The sequence below is a fragment of the Falco cherrug genome, chromosome 4, assembly GCF_023634085.1.
Source record: "Falco cherrug isolate bFalChe1 chromosome 4, bFalChe1.pri, whole genome shotgun sequence".
NCBI classification, from domain to species: Eukaryota; Metazoa; Chordata; class Aves; order Falconiformes; family Falconidae; genus Falco; species Falco cherrug.
The window spans coordinates 15,570,495-15,586,203 of NC_073700.1; the positions used below are offsets into that span (position 1 = coordinate 15,570,495).

General features: G+C 42.6%; 1 protein-coding gene across 2 annotated transcripts in view; it reads left to right on the forward strand.

Moving 5' to 3' along the window:
- The window catches only part of PTPRG (protein tyrosine phosphatase receptor type G), a 409,035-nt gene that overhangs the window by 309,307 nt on the left and 84,019 nt on the right, over positions 1 to 15,709 (forward strand). For both annotated transcript variants that reach the window (XM_055707510.1, XM_055707509.1), the window contains exon 8: positions 3,623 to 3,815. In XM_055707510.1, coding sequence (XP_055563485.1) covers positions 3,623 to 3,815 — 193 coding nt within the window. The remainder of the gene's footprint in view (positions 1 to 3,622; positions 3,816 to 15,709) is intronic.

Consider the following 15,709-nt stretch of genomic DNA (forward strand, 5'->3'; position numbering starts at 1 on the left):
TTTTCCAGGCTATTTCTCTGATTGTTGAGATCATTTTGAATTCTGTCCTTGCCTGCAGGATACTTGCAATCCCTTGTAGCTTTTCACTACATCAATAAGTTTACTGTTTATTATTTGGTGGCTGTGAGGCCTGGCCCACACTCAGCTTTATACCCTGTACATGCATCAGGTGGATTGTGACTTCTTTTTTTTCTTTTTAAAAAATACAAATAAACTGGTAAATACCAATTAAGGCCATCACTATAATGGTATAAAGGTACTTTATCCTTGCATAGCTTCTTTCCTGTGCTGTACAACAGTAACTGTGCCAAGTCAAGCCTTTAAAATTTGGCGTTGTGCTGCTTTATGCATGCGTGTGTGGTTGAAGGGCTGGGAATTCTGTGTGTAGACAGACTTTCATTGATACTACAACACATGTGGAATAAATAATAGTATTCTTCCCCTTGGCAGCTCTAGATGGGTGGATTTTAAGAGCCTGCCACCCTGCCATTGCTATGATTATTATTTGTTCCTCCTCCTCCTTCCACTGAAACAGTGCGACATAATCCATTGCCACAGTTTAACCTTCTTTATCACAAACCCCGTGAAGCAGCCTGTAATCCCAGAGGAGGAAAGTGATATTGTTTAAGCTCTGTTGCTGTTCCAATTAAACCCTTGCTTTTGTGCAAAATACCTTGCTGTAAAAAGGACAGTACTGAAGTGGTCCATTTGTGGAGGCTTCTCTATTTTATGCTCAGTGCTTCATCATCATCATCTTTCCTGATAATTAGACAACAAAACAGGACAAGCCGTGTCACCCTGCAGATGCATTGTAAAGCTAAGTGCATTCAATGACCCAAAGCACAGCATTATCTCTCATAATGCATACCTCAGAGTATCTCATTGTGCTTGTTACGGTTTCAGTATTTTTAATTGCCATTTGTATATCCAACCCTTAGAAAACTGTGCACATCAGGCTTTAATGGTTTGTAATTGTATGGCTCAGAGTTTTAGATCAGGTTTCTCTGTATCTACAGTAGTCTTACACCAGCTTTTCATTTCTTCTTCTGAACAGGAGTTCCTGTTCTCCTTTTACTCCTTGAAAAGCATGAAGGTAGCTCCTTGACTGCCACTCTTTATTTTTTTTTTCTGGCAGCTATAGATAAATTAATTTCTCATTTGTCGTAGATAATATTTTTATAGTAAAAATGAAGCTGAAATGACTTATATGTACTTCAACACATAAAAAGGGGAAGGTTAAAAATCATATTTGAATTGGCAGTTGTTAAAATGCAATTATACCTCCCCAAGGTAGCATGGCAGAAGAAAATATTTTAAAAGTTCTCTCTGAAAGTTTAAAAATTCAATTAATGTCATGGCTGTATAAGCCTAGAGACTTGACTTCAGAGAAGCAGTTGCTACCTAAGTTCTTGAGCTTTTATAAAGTAACCTTAAACCCTGTTAGCTGGCTTCCAGTGCATAAAGTGCAAAAGATATGTAAATATTCCCAAGAGTTTTGGTTTGTGATTTCATAGAAGGGTATAGCAGGATCACCTGCTGAGTTTTTTTTGTAAGACAGAAGTGTAAGATGATAATCCTTTTACTGCTTTTTTAACCCATCTATCAATGCTTCTGAGGGACTCCTGCTAATAATTAGGAAACTGTTTTCAAGATTTTCCAAGATGATGCTCTAAAGAATCAGAGAGAGAATTCCAGTTTAGAACCAGACAATAAGGCATCATCTAGGATGCAGAAAAAGTACAGTCCGAATCCCACCATCGGTACCTGCAAGGCTGGGTGGGAGCTGTACCTGAGCTCCCCGCCTGCCATGGGAACTGGTGACTGGCTGTCACCCCTCCCTGCTGGTCACCTGCTGTCCCTCTGCCTCAGTTCCCCTGCTTGTATAATAAAAGTAGTTGTCATAAGGGGGAAGCTACTGCTAAAAATGTACAAGCCTGAGTTGTGCTGTTATCTCAGAGGTAGCAGGACTCAGTTCCCATAGTTTTGTGTTTTATGGCAGACTTGCCAAACTCAGGATTAGAGCTGTGAGGTCCATCCTTTCTCACCCCTGCTATCCGTGCCCTGCGCCCGGTGGTAACATTCCTATACATATCCCCATCAGCCAGCTCAATGCACCACCTGCTCCAGGGGGACTTACTTTTGAAATTAAATGTGTAAAAATTGGCGCTCTCCTGTCCTGAGGGCCAAAGAAGTTTTACACATTCTGGCCCAATAACTAGGACTGTCAAGCCCAGCAGACTGGGCAAGCTGGACAGCAGCAGCAAAAAGGGGTTCAGATTACTCGTTTGAAGGAAAATGAAATGATAGTAGCAAGGGCCTCTTGATTCAGTGGAGGATGTTTAACTGCTCTGTTACAGCTTCCTTTGATTATTTCTATCAGTACTATCAACTGAGGCTACAATGACAGTTTTTCTCAGTTGCAAGTTTCAGGACTCTCATACACTTCTCTATAGCTGTTAGAGCAGATGCACTTTGTGGAAAGGGTGTAGCTTTCAAAGTGACTTATCATTTGGCTATGAGTGTAATTCAAGTCCCTTTTTAACATCTTGGGCCAGATTCTGTACTCCCCAAATCCATGCTATTAATGTATGTAATTTATGTTGATGTAAACAATATTGGGACCGAATCCTTTTCAGCTCTGTCTTGCTCAGTCTTTCAAGCAGCAACGTAACTAAATCTAGTTCTTGACCTGAATGATGACAGTCTTGTAGTAAATGCTATACTGACCTTGATAGATGTGAGAAAATTAGCTGAAAATATTTTCACCTTAGTTTGCTAGAAGTTTCTTTCTAAGAAATACTAATAAATGAAGTAACAAAAAAGTTTTCCAATTATAGTTCGTTCTTACAGGTTAATACATTTTATTAAAAATAGCTCAGATCTGAATCCAACAGAAGGAACTGATTCCCAGAGGAGTATATGCTAACTGCGCCTAAATAGATTTATTCTGTGGGTGTTTTTTTTTCTCACCCTGTAGTTCTGTATCTGAGGGAATAGTGATTGGTAGGGAAGTCAGGACACTTGGAGCTGGTAGTCCTGAGGTTGCTCCATTCTGCTACTGACCTGCTCATGGGGAGGCCAGCTCATGGGTTTGGTTGTCCAGCCCAGAAAGGTGTGACAACTGCCGTCACCTTCCCGAGAAAGTGCTGCAAGAGCTGTCTGTGAAGCTTAGCCTGGCAGCTAAACTTCATAAGGTATTCGGAGATGAGGATGTGTTGCCCTGTCCTGGAGAAGGCTTTTGGCATGGGATGACCTAGAAGCACTTTTTGACGTGATACTGCAAAACAAAACAGCAGTGAGGAGGGTTTGGCAAGGCTGTGTCACACACAAAGTCCTTCCAGACAAGGGGTCTAAGGGCAAATGTTTCCTTGCCGGTGACAGACTCCACAGGTTGCTGTAGGGCCTTCTCCCTGTTGGGCAGGATAAGCACTGTGCTGAGATAAGACGATAAGATGGCTGGCAGTGATTTCAGTGGGCAGCCTGAATTCCCACGTGGTTTATCAGTCTTGGCATCAAGGTTTTACTTCCTGCCATTTTACTTTCTTATCAGCCACCCGGATTGTACCACATTGTTTTTCTAATTAATGTCCTTTCGCTCCCCTGCCATGATGACTGTGATCAGCTGGAGGCGTTCTACTCCATATTCACCACCGAACAGCAAGACCATGTCAAGTCCGTGGAGTACCTGAGGAATAACTTCCGACCACAGCAAAGCCTGAACAACAGGAAGGTGTCTAAGTCTGCTGTGAAGGATGCTTGGAGCCAGGATATGACAGACATCTTGGAAAATCCACTCGGCACAGAAGCTTCCAAAGGTAGATTACGCTTCTGCATTTTGTGCTTGACTAATAAGAGAATTTTTTTTGTCTAACTTCATCATAAAACGATGTTGAGGGTAGCTGTGAGCTACCAAAGAAATAATGCAGGTTATGCAGGCATTCATTCCCTGTTGGTATGTGTCGATAAATCAACTAATCCTGTGGGTACCTGCAATTACCTTTCAAACTCACTGTCACAAGGTGCCATGGCAGTAAAGCCCCAGAATATGTGAGTCTCAGACTGGCAGTGTCCCTGTTTCTGCTGACTGGCGGTAGGGCCTTAGTGATGCCTGACAAAAGGGAAATGTGAAAGGACAAGGTCAGAGGTAAAATTTCAACCCCATTAGCACTGACTCATTAGGTATTTGAATGGGAATAGGGTATCCAGATGTGGTTATGGGTTTCATTTTTACAGTAACAAGCCTTTTGAAGAGCAGTCGACCTTTTAATTTGACGTTTGTATCAATCAGTTGGCAATGGTGACGGGGAAAAACCCTCTTCCTTATAGACAGGTGATTTTCTAATTTCTTGCTGAAGTGTTTCATGTGCCTTTTTGTCGAGCAGCTGGTGCTCGCTTCTGTCAGACACTGGATAATGAGCTGGATGGAAGGGGGTGGGAGGGAGGTTGCAAGTCATTGTGTTGGCACAGGCAGCCCTGGCTAGAGGAGGACATGAAAAATTCTGAAAGAAAAGCGTACTGGATAAAATAAGACTAGAAATAAATATCATTTACTACCTTTATTTGCCTTTATTTTATTGAATGGTGTTATTTATAGGTAGGAGGGATGACATGCACTTCCCAGTCTTCAGTCTTGAGAAGTGCTCGGTGCTTAACCAGTTCTGGGTTGAGGTAAGGAAGAGAGGGGCAGTTTGCCAGAAGGAAACAGCTAAGCAGATTTACAAGCTTCCCTTTCGTACCTGGCATTTTCACCTGGCCAGGCACAGAGAGCGTAGTTCTTAGAGGATGTGAATCATGAAAACAGCTGCATTCAGCAACCTTACCCTCCCAAGAGAGTGCTGGAAGAGTGTGTTTCTCAGGGCTCATTATTCTATGAGCATGCTTATTTATATATATATAATATACACGTACACAAACCTCATGTACATTAAAGGCAGCCTTGGGACGGAGAATTTACATCAGAAGTGAGAAGGAGATCTTGGGAATGAAGAAATCCTGCTACACTCTGATGCTCTGGCATGCGGTTTTCAATCAGTGTTTTAACAGCCACATGTGTCAATATTTATTTCTTCAGTTATATCCTGTGTACATATTACTTACCCAGAACAGTGATGAAAGTTAATAGGTTACGTTATGTTAAAAGTGACAAAACTGACTAGTTTTTATTTTGAGTAGAGCCGAGGTACCTCTGGTACATGTGGTATAATTTTCAAGAAGATTTTACTGCTTTGGCCACATGCCTGCATATTCCGTGCCTCACTGAATGGCTTTTAAGATTATATAAATGCTTTAGGTGATTTGCACCCCCATAGTAAGTAGCTGAAACCAACAATGTTGACAGAACGTTACAAACGCTAAGGTGTGTAGTAATGAGCTGATCTTGAAGTTGGAAGTATTGATGCCGAAGGAGCACTTGAATAACTGGAAAGATTGGCATTGATTTTGATCTTTAAGAACTCCGAGGGCCAGATTCAACCAGGTGCACATGGCTTAGTTAACATGGTGTGAGCCGGTCTACAGGAGCATGGGAGCCGCACAGCTGTTTGTCCACACTTAGATAGCTTGGTGCCTGGGTGCTTGACACCTGACGTGATTTCAGGACTGGTTTCCTGAGTAGGTTCTCTCTGGATCCTCTCCCATCATGTCCAGGTGCCATAATGCTCCGTACTTGTGCCTGCCTGGGAATTTGAGCTTGCTCAAGAGAGACCATCAGGTGGGGAGCATGCATTTCCCACGGCCTGACAACATTCAGCATGCCATCTAATGGCAGGGGTGATGCTACAGTCAGTGATTCTTTTTTTCCCCTTGAGCTTTTGCTATAGGAGGCTAATGGCTGGGCAGCCAGTCTTTTTGTACCAGCTCTGTCAACTTGTCACTTTTTGGGTTGTGTGCACACCAGGGAACACTGAAAATAGGTGCATTTTTTTCATGAACTTAAAAATAAATAGGTTGCTGCAGTGTTGCTAACACAAAATGGATTGTAGCGTATCCTCCAAAGGTTACAGGGATGAGTTATAGCTGTTCCAGAGATATAACAACGTGGATGTTTCTGGCCTCTTCTTTGACAAAGGTGAACAGTGATGATGTGCCTGGTCCACTGCACATTCTGAACTACTGACATATAAATAAAATGAGTTGAAGTCATAATACTTGAGTGAAAGCAAAACCTACTGTTTATTCAGCTAGTAAATACAGTACCTCTTTATATAGTGTCATTCATGCAAAAGTACTGAGGAGCCAAGCGCGCGGAGCGCTTCTCAGCCAGACAGTCTAGCATTACAAATATAAGAGTGCAGGGTTAGCGTAACAAATTTATTTTATGCAGATTCTTCTGCACAACCTCATGGTTGCATCTCGATGCTTTCCACATTGCATTAAGCAATGTGACCAGTGGCTGTCAGATGTTGGCTCTTGTCTACCCTCCCCGTGCTTAGATTTGTGCGTTGTAGAAAAAGGCAAGGTCACGAAAATGTGTCTGTTACTTGCTGCAAGGTGATATGGTTTGTGATGGTCTTCAGCTCTGGAGGGGAAGTTTGGGTTTGTTTGTCGGTGTGAATTTTTGCAATTTGTTTCCTCTGTCACACTCTATTAAGTCTGTGGGCAGTATTGCTAATCTAGAAAACAGCGTAGGGTTCATTATGTAAGCCTTTCTTATTTTGGAGGAAAACGTGCCCAGAACAATTTGCATATAATGTTCAGAATAATTTTCAGAATCCCCCAGTGAATAGGGAATTTCAGATCAGCACAAAGCAATGCAGCTCTGCCGTTGCCCATTGACAAACATGCTACCCCGAACAGTTTGGCACCAAACAGGGATGTCTCTTCTCCCAACTGTCAAAGCTATCTTGGGTCACAGAACCGTGACCAGTAGAGTAACCTGCAGATACACGGGAGGAAAACTATTTCTCACTTTATGCCAGTCCTCAGAGTATTTCCTTAGCAAAGCCCTGCAAGCAGTGGTATTTGGTAAATAACATGTCTTCTGGGAAAGGTTATTTTAGGTCAACCAAAACTGTCAGTGCATTTGGATCCAGTTTGTTAGCCAACATGGATGTTACCAGCCTTTTGTTTTGCAGTCACTCTCCTCTCCCTTCTCTTTTTTATTTTTAAAGAGGCAATGAAGGGAGGGGTGGTGTTTTCAAGTGTCAAAATATTTTTGCTAATTAGAAATAGTGTAGAGGGCTAATAGAGGGAGAGTGAAAAGTCCAGTTTTCCCTCTGTGTTAGTATTTAGCAAGAAGAGTTTTCTTTGGTTCCATTATCTCATTCCTTCTTCCTGCTGGCAAAAGCTGATTTAAAATAGTTCTCTTGGGGACTGCATGTATGCCTGGAATAAAAGCATATGCATAAGACCTTTGCTGAATCAGACCCCATGAGCTGAGCTTAATTCTTCATTTGACCCTGGAGCTGTTTCAAGGAACCGTACAGATCATCTTTAAATATCTTATTTCTGAAATATACCATTCAGGATAAATACTGTTCAGCTATGTAATTGTAGCAACTGGTGGATTTATAGTAAACCATCATACATTGATATTTTTTACAAAGATGAAACTTTGGGAGATTCAAAGTATATAGTGGATCATGCTGTTAAATCATGCAGATCATCGGCCTGTAAAAGTTAACAAGAGGGCTCCCAATGTTACAGTACTGATGTATATAAAGTTTTGAAAAGTTAGAGTTTCTCTGTACAGACATATTAAATCAGGAATGTATTTGTAAAATGTTCATCAGATACTGTAAGTGTCAGTGACGGTGACAGTGTTTGATTTTTGCAGGTGGCCATCTGTTAAAATTGCCTCCTTTCTTGTCTGGCCTGTCCTCTGTGGCTCAGGACTGTGTTGCTCTGTCACGCCACATATTGTGCTTCTGGCTTTTTGTGGGCTGCTTTCAAGCAGCTATGCTAGAGGGATTGTTAATTACTTATCAGTTTAATAGTGTACATTGCTCTTTAGGGACAAATAGACAGAATTCTTACATAAAGAGTCCATCCAGTTTGAAGACATGAGTTTGCATGTTCCTTACTACTTTCACATGTTGTTTCATCAGGCAGAGATGTATTTACAAAACATTACCTGCTTCAGTAAAGGTGTAGGCGTGGAAACTCAGGAGGAAAAGGTGTTTCATTTCCTTGTTTCAGAAAGTACCCCGTAAGCAACAGTATTTGCCCATTTTATTTTGCTGCTGATTAGGACTGTCAAATGTTGTTTCTTTGTCTTTATGTTTTTTAACACTTAAAAAAAGAAAAAAAAGCCTTTAACCTTTCTGTCTCATTAAACGTGCAGCAAGCCTTACAACACTTAAACAAGCATCCCGTGTGAGGGGCTCTTGACATCAGAGTTTTCTTTCACAGATGCCTGATTACTTCCCCAAAGGTGTCTGATTACTCTTTGCTGGAGTCTCAAATGATGCTGTTTCCCATCAGTGGGAATTCGCCTTAGAGTACCATCTTTAATTATGATCCTAGACTAAGTTAAATAATGAGCAGTCATAAATTCACTGTAGTAAAACTTACTTAGCTTTGGACTCTAAACAGGGACATTTCTCTAGCGGTGTGCAGGCAGTCATTTTCCTTACTGTTCTTTGTTATGCGGTAGTGATACACAGTTTGGAAGACCTTGTAACTTAACGCCGCTAAAAACATGGATAGAAAATATTTGAATTTCCCTCCAGCTTGCTTTGCACTGGAGGCACAGCTCCAGTTATCAGCCTGCAGTCAAAGCAGTTTAGTTCTTATTTGCTATCTCATGGCTCCTGGTGTCAGAAGTGAAACTGAGGCCTCCTACGAAGGTATTGCCTTTTCCGCATGGTGTAGCATCCTTGCGTTGGAGTGCACCTCCACTGCAGCAGCATCCAAAGTTCTGGGGATTCAGTGCAGTGACATCATCATTTTGAAGCAGATAGTTTAGAGCATTGGCGGCAGTGTTTCTGAATGAGAACAAGTTATTTGTCTCATTTATAGCCTCTGTTATTACTCCCAGTAATTTGTTTTTACTTTCTAAATGCCCATGTTTTATGAGAGCTCTCTCAAAACAGCTTTGCAGTCTCTTCATGCCCTCGGGTTCTCTCTGGGAGGTCAAAAAGAGCATTAGGCAGAAAAGTTCTACTCTTGAAGAATGTCGTTTATACGATATATTTTTGTATGACCACAAAATACTCTATAGCAGTAAGTGTTATCTATCCAAAACAACATAGTAAATGTAAATTTAAAATGAAATGTTATTGAAACCTTAAGTCGGGTTTGCTAAAGCAAAATAACTATTTATTTTCTTTAAATATCTTAGGGAAAATGAAAATAAGCAAGAACCTTTTTTAGTGATGGTTCTTGTACTTTGGCCAATTCTTGGAAAATTTCTTCATAGATTAACAACTCCTTCCTAGTTTCCTTGGCTAACTGGACTTTTCAGAGTTTCCTTTTTTATTTTGTTTCGTTATAAAGATTATTCTTTCCCGATTCCATTCCCCTTTAATCAGGTCAGTGCCCTACTACCGTGTGCTGGTGCAGATGAATCTATGTATCATTATTAGGATTTATGTTGGTGCAGCAGACTGTCTCAGTGCAGAAGGTTGCACTTGAAGGTGGTAACACCATGCTGCTAATTGCTTGCCCTGCATCTTCTTTGCACTGTAGACCTGCCCAGCTGCCTCTATGCATGAGTGCTCCAAGTAAATGTACTCACCTATTGCTTTAAGAGTCTCTTTGATATGCACCTTGAGTACCTGCTGTAATCACATTTTAGGCAGAGATCAGTGTGCTCCTGCGTATCTCATCCCTTCCACCTCATCTGTGTCTTGCTCTTCAGCGCTGGGTCCTCATGTATGTAGTTGGCTTGGAGCATGTTATGCAAAAGCAGGAAAGGACAAGCTGCTGCCTTCCGAAGAGTCTCAGATCAGTCAGGTGGAAAGCAAAGCATTTCAGGAAAAAACTGACTCCTTTTGAGGGGATTCGGGTACAAAAAGATGTGGTACATATACCTGACATAGGTCTCATGTGTCCCCTCTCAGCGGCTCTGTCCTGCAGGGTTCTCTTTTCACCTGTAGCTGTAATGTGAGCAACATGTAATGTGAGCTGAATGTAGTAGGCAGCTTACTAGTAGATTTATTAATAAACAAAAGTAACTGCTTGCACTTGTTTAGAGCTTATAAAGGGCCTAAACCAAGAGAGCAAGAGGAATGCAGTATAAACGTTTTAAGTGTGGTTTGTGTTCACAGCTGCTACTAAAGCTGGAAGAGCTGAGTACTTGTAAGGGAGCTTGATGATTTATTCCGTTTACACCTGCAGGGAATTCCTTTCTACACTGCCTATGTGCCAGTCCAGCTGTTTGGCCCACAGAAGTACAGATTTTCATTTCAGTCTTGACAGTACTTTGGACCATGAGTGTCTGCTGCTCATCCCTTGTGTTGGAAAAAGCCTCCAGAAGCTATGAAAGGGAAGCTGCTTTCCCAATTTGATTCTGGACATCCCTCAGGCACGTACTGGGATGTTCTACCAGCCCTGTTGGCTTGTGCTTCATACGCTCCCTGGTCCAAGCAACCCTCTCCAGGACATTGGAAAGGATGACTTGGCTAACATGGCAAATAGATGTCCTTCTGGCAGGAAATCCTCCTTTCTCCCCCTGTTGATGCAGCACGTGCCACTGAATGTGGTCACATGTTGCATCAGACACACTGTATAAATAAGGAGGCAGGTGTACATATTAAACACTGGTCACCCTCTGTGTGTATGTGTGCAATATAAACAGAAAACTTGCAGGGCAGACCCTTGGTGGACATCAGTTTAGCCCAGCATGGCATCTGACGGTGCAAGGCTGATCTGCACCCGCTGAGAATTCAGGCCACAGCTCTAGAAACAGTATTTGTGAAATATATGATATATTTGGGCTCAAACAAAATGTAGTAAGACCCAGAGTCCATGCCTTGCGGTAAAACAGGGTCGTTGCTGTGATGCCATGGAAACTCAAATGCTACAAAGCAAGCCATACAGGAATGAATCCGTGTGCTGGTTGTGTGTCGCCTCTGGAAAGGGACAGGCAGCGGAGGGGCAAAACCCAGCTTACCCAGAGCTCCTCCGTCGGAAGTGCCCCATGTGCCAGTTTGCTCATGAGGTTGTTTCACAGAGCTTATAAAACACGAGCAGGGTCTGTTTGGTGTCCCTCACTCCTTAAGAAACAACCCTGCCTGTTTGAAGCATAGTGAAAGGTAAGAGCGGGGAAGATAAATAGTCTGTCTCCTAGCTACATTCTGCCTGTGGATTGAAGTAGATCAACACAAATATTTGCGTGTATGGCATGCTCCAGAGCCTGCAAATGCCTGCTGGCAAAGTGCAGGCAAAGGTAAAGGAAAAATGCGTGATTCTCTTTGAAGCAATTATCCTTATATATTAATAATGTCATTTATAAGCACTCTGAGAAGTTAACGATGTACACTAAAGCAAAGCAAAAGAATTGCAAACATTTAGTAAAAAGAGAAAGGGGAAATGTTGTAAGTATGCCTCGTAGCACTTTTCTATGTATTAAAGCCTGTGTTGTCTCTGCGTATGAGCCTCGTAGTCTATTTGTTATCCTTTGGGAGCACAGCCCTCACTGAACTCTAGAGATTGAATCCGACGGCCCAAAGAATGCTGCTGTTTGTTATGGATCAGAGTCTCTTCCCAAGTTTCTCCACTGAGTCACAGCAACGCAAGGCAGCTGAATCTGGTGCTGCATCACTTCCCTTACCACAACGCTGTTGGCATGGCATTGAAAGCAACTGTGAGTTTTCTCATTGCAGTGTGACCCATACTTCTGCTTCAGGGCATATTTGAAGATTTGAGCATTTAATAATGAGAAGGAATATGTATGTGTGTGTGTGTATAGACATATATACGATTGAAACTATTTTTCTTCCCTTCTCTGTTGGTGGCATTGCTTCTGTCTTGTCTGCAGTCAGGTTCCTGGGGGCTGCTGGGGTGGATGAACTTGGTGCAGTATTTTGTTGATAGCACAGGCATTGGTGACACTTTTCAGGCTTCTCTGAAATCAGCTGGGAAACTTCTGGCTGAGTTAGGTGTCATTATGGCAACAGCAGCAAGTGGTCTGTCTGTCCTCTGTCCAGCAGGACTGGACCTTCCAGCTCCTTCCCAGTGCTGGGGCAGAGGGGAAAAAAACACCCTCTCTCCCCTGAGAGCCTGGCCACCAACTTCTTTGTCCTTATGGGGAAGAAAGGCATGAAACCCCCCATACTGACCTTTCAGTTTTTCTCCTACTGAGCGTGTAGGAAGAAATTCCCCATCTACCATCCTCTGTGCTCCGACTTTGTAAGGGAGAAACACTCTTCCCTGCTGCTCATCCCACATATATCCAGATCAGTAAGAAAAAGGAGAATTGGAGCCTCTCTCATCTTGCAGCCAGGAGCTGACTTCCAGAGCAAGACAAGACCCTTACCCCTGTGTTTTAGCTACCCCTGCTCAGTCCTGAGCCAGCAATGTGTTATGGGCACATCCTGATGCCAGTGTTTCCTCTCTCCACGTATGAATTGACTTAGAAGATCCCTGCCTATCTCGCCATAAGGGATGCAGGACTTCACTGGCATGTTGCTTTTCTGTGCTGAAAATTGTCAGGGTTTCATCACACAATGTGTATCCCACAGTACCAAGGAGAGGAACAGCAATTTTGCATTGCTGAGACATGCAGCAGGAGGGAGAGAGTGGGCTTTTCCAAAAGAGGGAATAGCACAGCTAGAAATAACTGTCTTTAAAGTGGTGACATTTTTATGCATGGAAGAGCTAACTTAGAACATTTTTAGTGGATTTTATAAATCCCTGTGAGCCCCATGCCACTGGATTCATCATATGAGGCACCTGTTCACAGGAAGAAGGTATACCTGCAATAACCCGACATGCAGTTCTTGCACTCTCTCAAACTTTCCCTAAATGGCTCTTTTTATAACTGCAGGTAGCATATACAAAAAGCATGATGAAACCCAGAAAGTTTGGCTGGTTTTGCATTTCTGTCTTTGAAAGAGAAATGGAGGCTGCTTTCTTTTTTTTTTTTTTTTTTCTTTAGGAAAAAAATAAAGCTGTAATATTCTCTTAGATGACCTTTCTGATTCATGGGTGTGCCTTAATATCAGTGGTTAGTTTTTGCAAAACAATAAGCCCTCTTTTTGTCTTTCAACTCTCTGAAATGGAGCTGCCAGCAGCTTTTGGATTAAGCTTTATCAGGCTTCAGTTAGGAAAGCCTTGTGGAGGTTACATAGCCAAATACAACATACAAATCAAATTATGGGAGAGATGAATGCAGAGTTGTTAAATTAATTTTGTTTGTTCCAGCCCATTGGAATGTTTTTAACATGAAGAAAATAATTCTCTGCTGTATGGCTGGCCTGGCCAGCACTTAGGACTGTATTAGCATGCTACATTTGTCTGCGAGTGGCAAACAGGTTTTCTCCAGGCTTGACTGAGCCCTGGAAGACAAACCTAGCCAAGATACTGGCTTGCCCCCTGCCTTCCCCAGTGGGCCAATCTGCAGGGAAAAAAGACTGTGGCAAACTCCCAGACAGCCCCACACATGGCCAACAGCTGGAAACATCGGCTGAGGCTGCCCTGTGTCAGGTCAGAGGGCTTCCTCCAGATGTACCCATGCAACCTCCCTCTTCTGCAGGACTTTTCCATCAGGCAGGACCCAGCTTGTTTGTCAGGTTCCCAGTTCAGGTCACCCCTGACAGGAGGGAGCGGGGCTTTTCTCACTCCAAGAGGTCCCAGGTGTGCCATGCTCAGGGCATTCCTGCCTGCCCCGAGGCATGCCCTGTGGCCCTGGCGAGGCATCTCTGCTTCCAGGAGTACTGGCACAGGTGGTCTGCTAGCCAGGACAGAGTGGCTTTGGTGTCCTGCTACACCTACGCAGGGCCAGTTCAGGTATCTGCTCAGTATTGCACTACAACACAGACAGACATCCTGGAAGCCCCCTCAATATTTTTATTATGTCTTAGAATCTGAATTTTAGAAAAAGTATTAGTAATATTTTTTCTAAAAATAGATGAGATGCTATTTCAATGTGAAATGATGCTAGTTGTTGGGTGTGGTTCTTTTTTCTCACGCAATCATGAATTCACAGGTTGTCTTTGGCTTATTGTTTGGGGTTTTAAAATAAATAAATAAATAAAAGCTTGTGTTTCTCTTTAGTGTGTTCTGATTCAATTCAGAGGAAGATGCAAACTTCTCCCTCCCTGCCCCAACCTCTTTCTGCATTTCTGTTTGTCCTTCAGGTACACATTTTGCAAAATCAGTATAGGTTCTTCAGCATCTAAAAAAAACCCCAGAAAATGAGGAGCCTATGACTCTTGTAATCTTCTTTCAAAAATCCAAGGCACACAGGTTATTGAAAGGAAAATTAGATCTCTGGAAAATGCCAGTTGTTTTATAGATGGTCAAATCATTGCACTTTTTTTCTTGCCTTTCAGACATTTGCTACGTTATTATGTATCACTTTAATTAAATCATCAAATTGAATTATTGGATCAAACGTGGGGTTTTTTTTCATTCCATTGTGTCCTGAGCAGGTTTGGTTAAATTAATAAAACCATATGTTTCATTTTATAAAAAAGATTTCTTTTTTGCCCGTTCATAATCTTTAAAAAAAAAAAAAGTAGCTGAACAGAAAAGGTTGGTTATTACTTAATTACATCAGCTACTGCTATGTGCCTTGGAGTAATTGGAACAAAGTCACACTAAGTCATGAAAAATTTGTAATATTTACTGTGAAATAGCAGTAGTGTAAATTCAGTCTCCTTTTAGCTGGCTGTGAATGAGGTTTGTCCTTGTCAAAACTTGTCTCAGTGAGGTTATTAAAGTCCCCCAGCTGCTTAAAAGTGCTCTCATGACCTTGGGTCAGGGTGCAGGGTCAGGGAGGGTCTCCTAACTTTGAGCCTGCAGTCTCCTATTTACCCTTGGAAAATACCCACTTCTTCTCTCTGGCTGGCATGAGCTCTTCTGAGTGGCATCAAAGCTGGCTGCAAAGAGTGGCATGGAATAGAGGACGTGACAGTCCCCGCTCCCAAGGGTGGCTTGGGGTCCCTTGAAAAACAGCTGGCTAGCCATGGTTCGGAGGGGTATTGCAATCAAGGTAGATGTCTCTGTCTCTCATTAAGGTTACCTGGTTGAATTATTTCTAAAACAATTTGATGCGTGATTATTTTAAATATATACATCACTGCGTGTCCTCCTGGAGGAGGAGGACTGGATAAGACTTGTAGGATTTGATTAGGTGGAACGACAAAGGCTGGTCTGGCATTTTGAAGCGTAATTCCGTGATGGCAAAGGTCTCCAAAGGGGGCAGTTATGATTTATTGGTGCAGTTATCAATAAACAGTGATGTCAGTGAGAACGGATCTGCCTATCTCAGTGGAAGGAGGTGGGCATGGAGAGGCATAACAAGGATGGTGAAGCTCTGTAAAGAGGGACAACAGCAACTACTTCCAGCGGTGCCTTCTCGGCTGGGTCCCAGCCACCTTTGTGCTGTGCTCTGCAGCACCCTGGCTCCACGGGCTCCCTGCAGAGACCAGGAAGGGAGCAGGAGGGAAGGGGTCTGCAGGCAGCTCACCAAGATGTTCTTTCTGGCTTTGTGGCATTGCCAGCAGGATGCCATTTTGGTTCCTTCAACTCAGTGTAAATAGTGACTCCTATTCGGTTTGTCAATGCTTTGAGGTACTGCAGGGTCTGTTTGCTTTGCTGGATC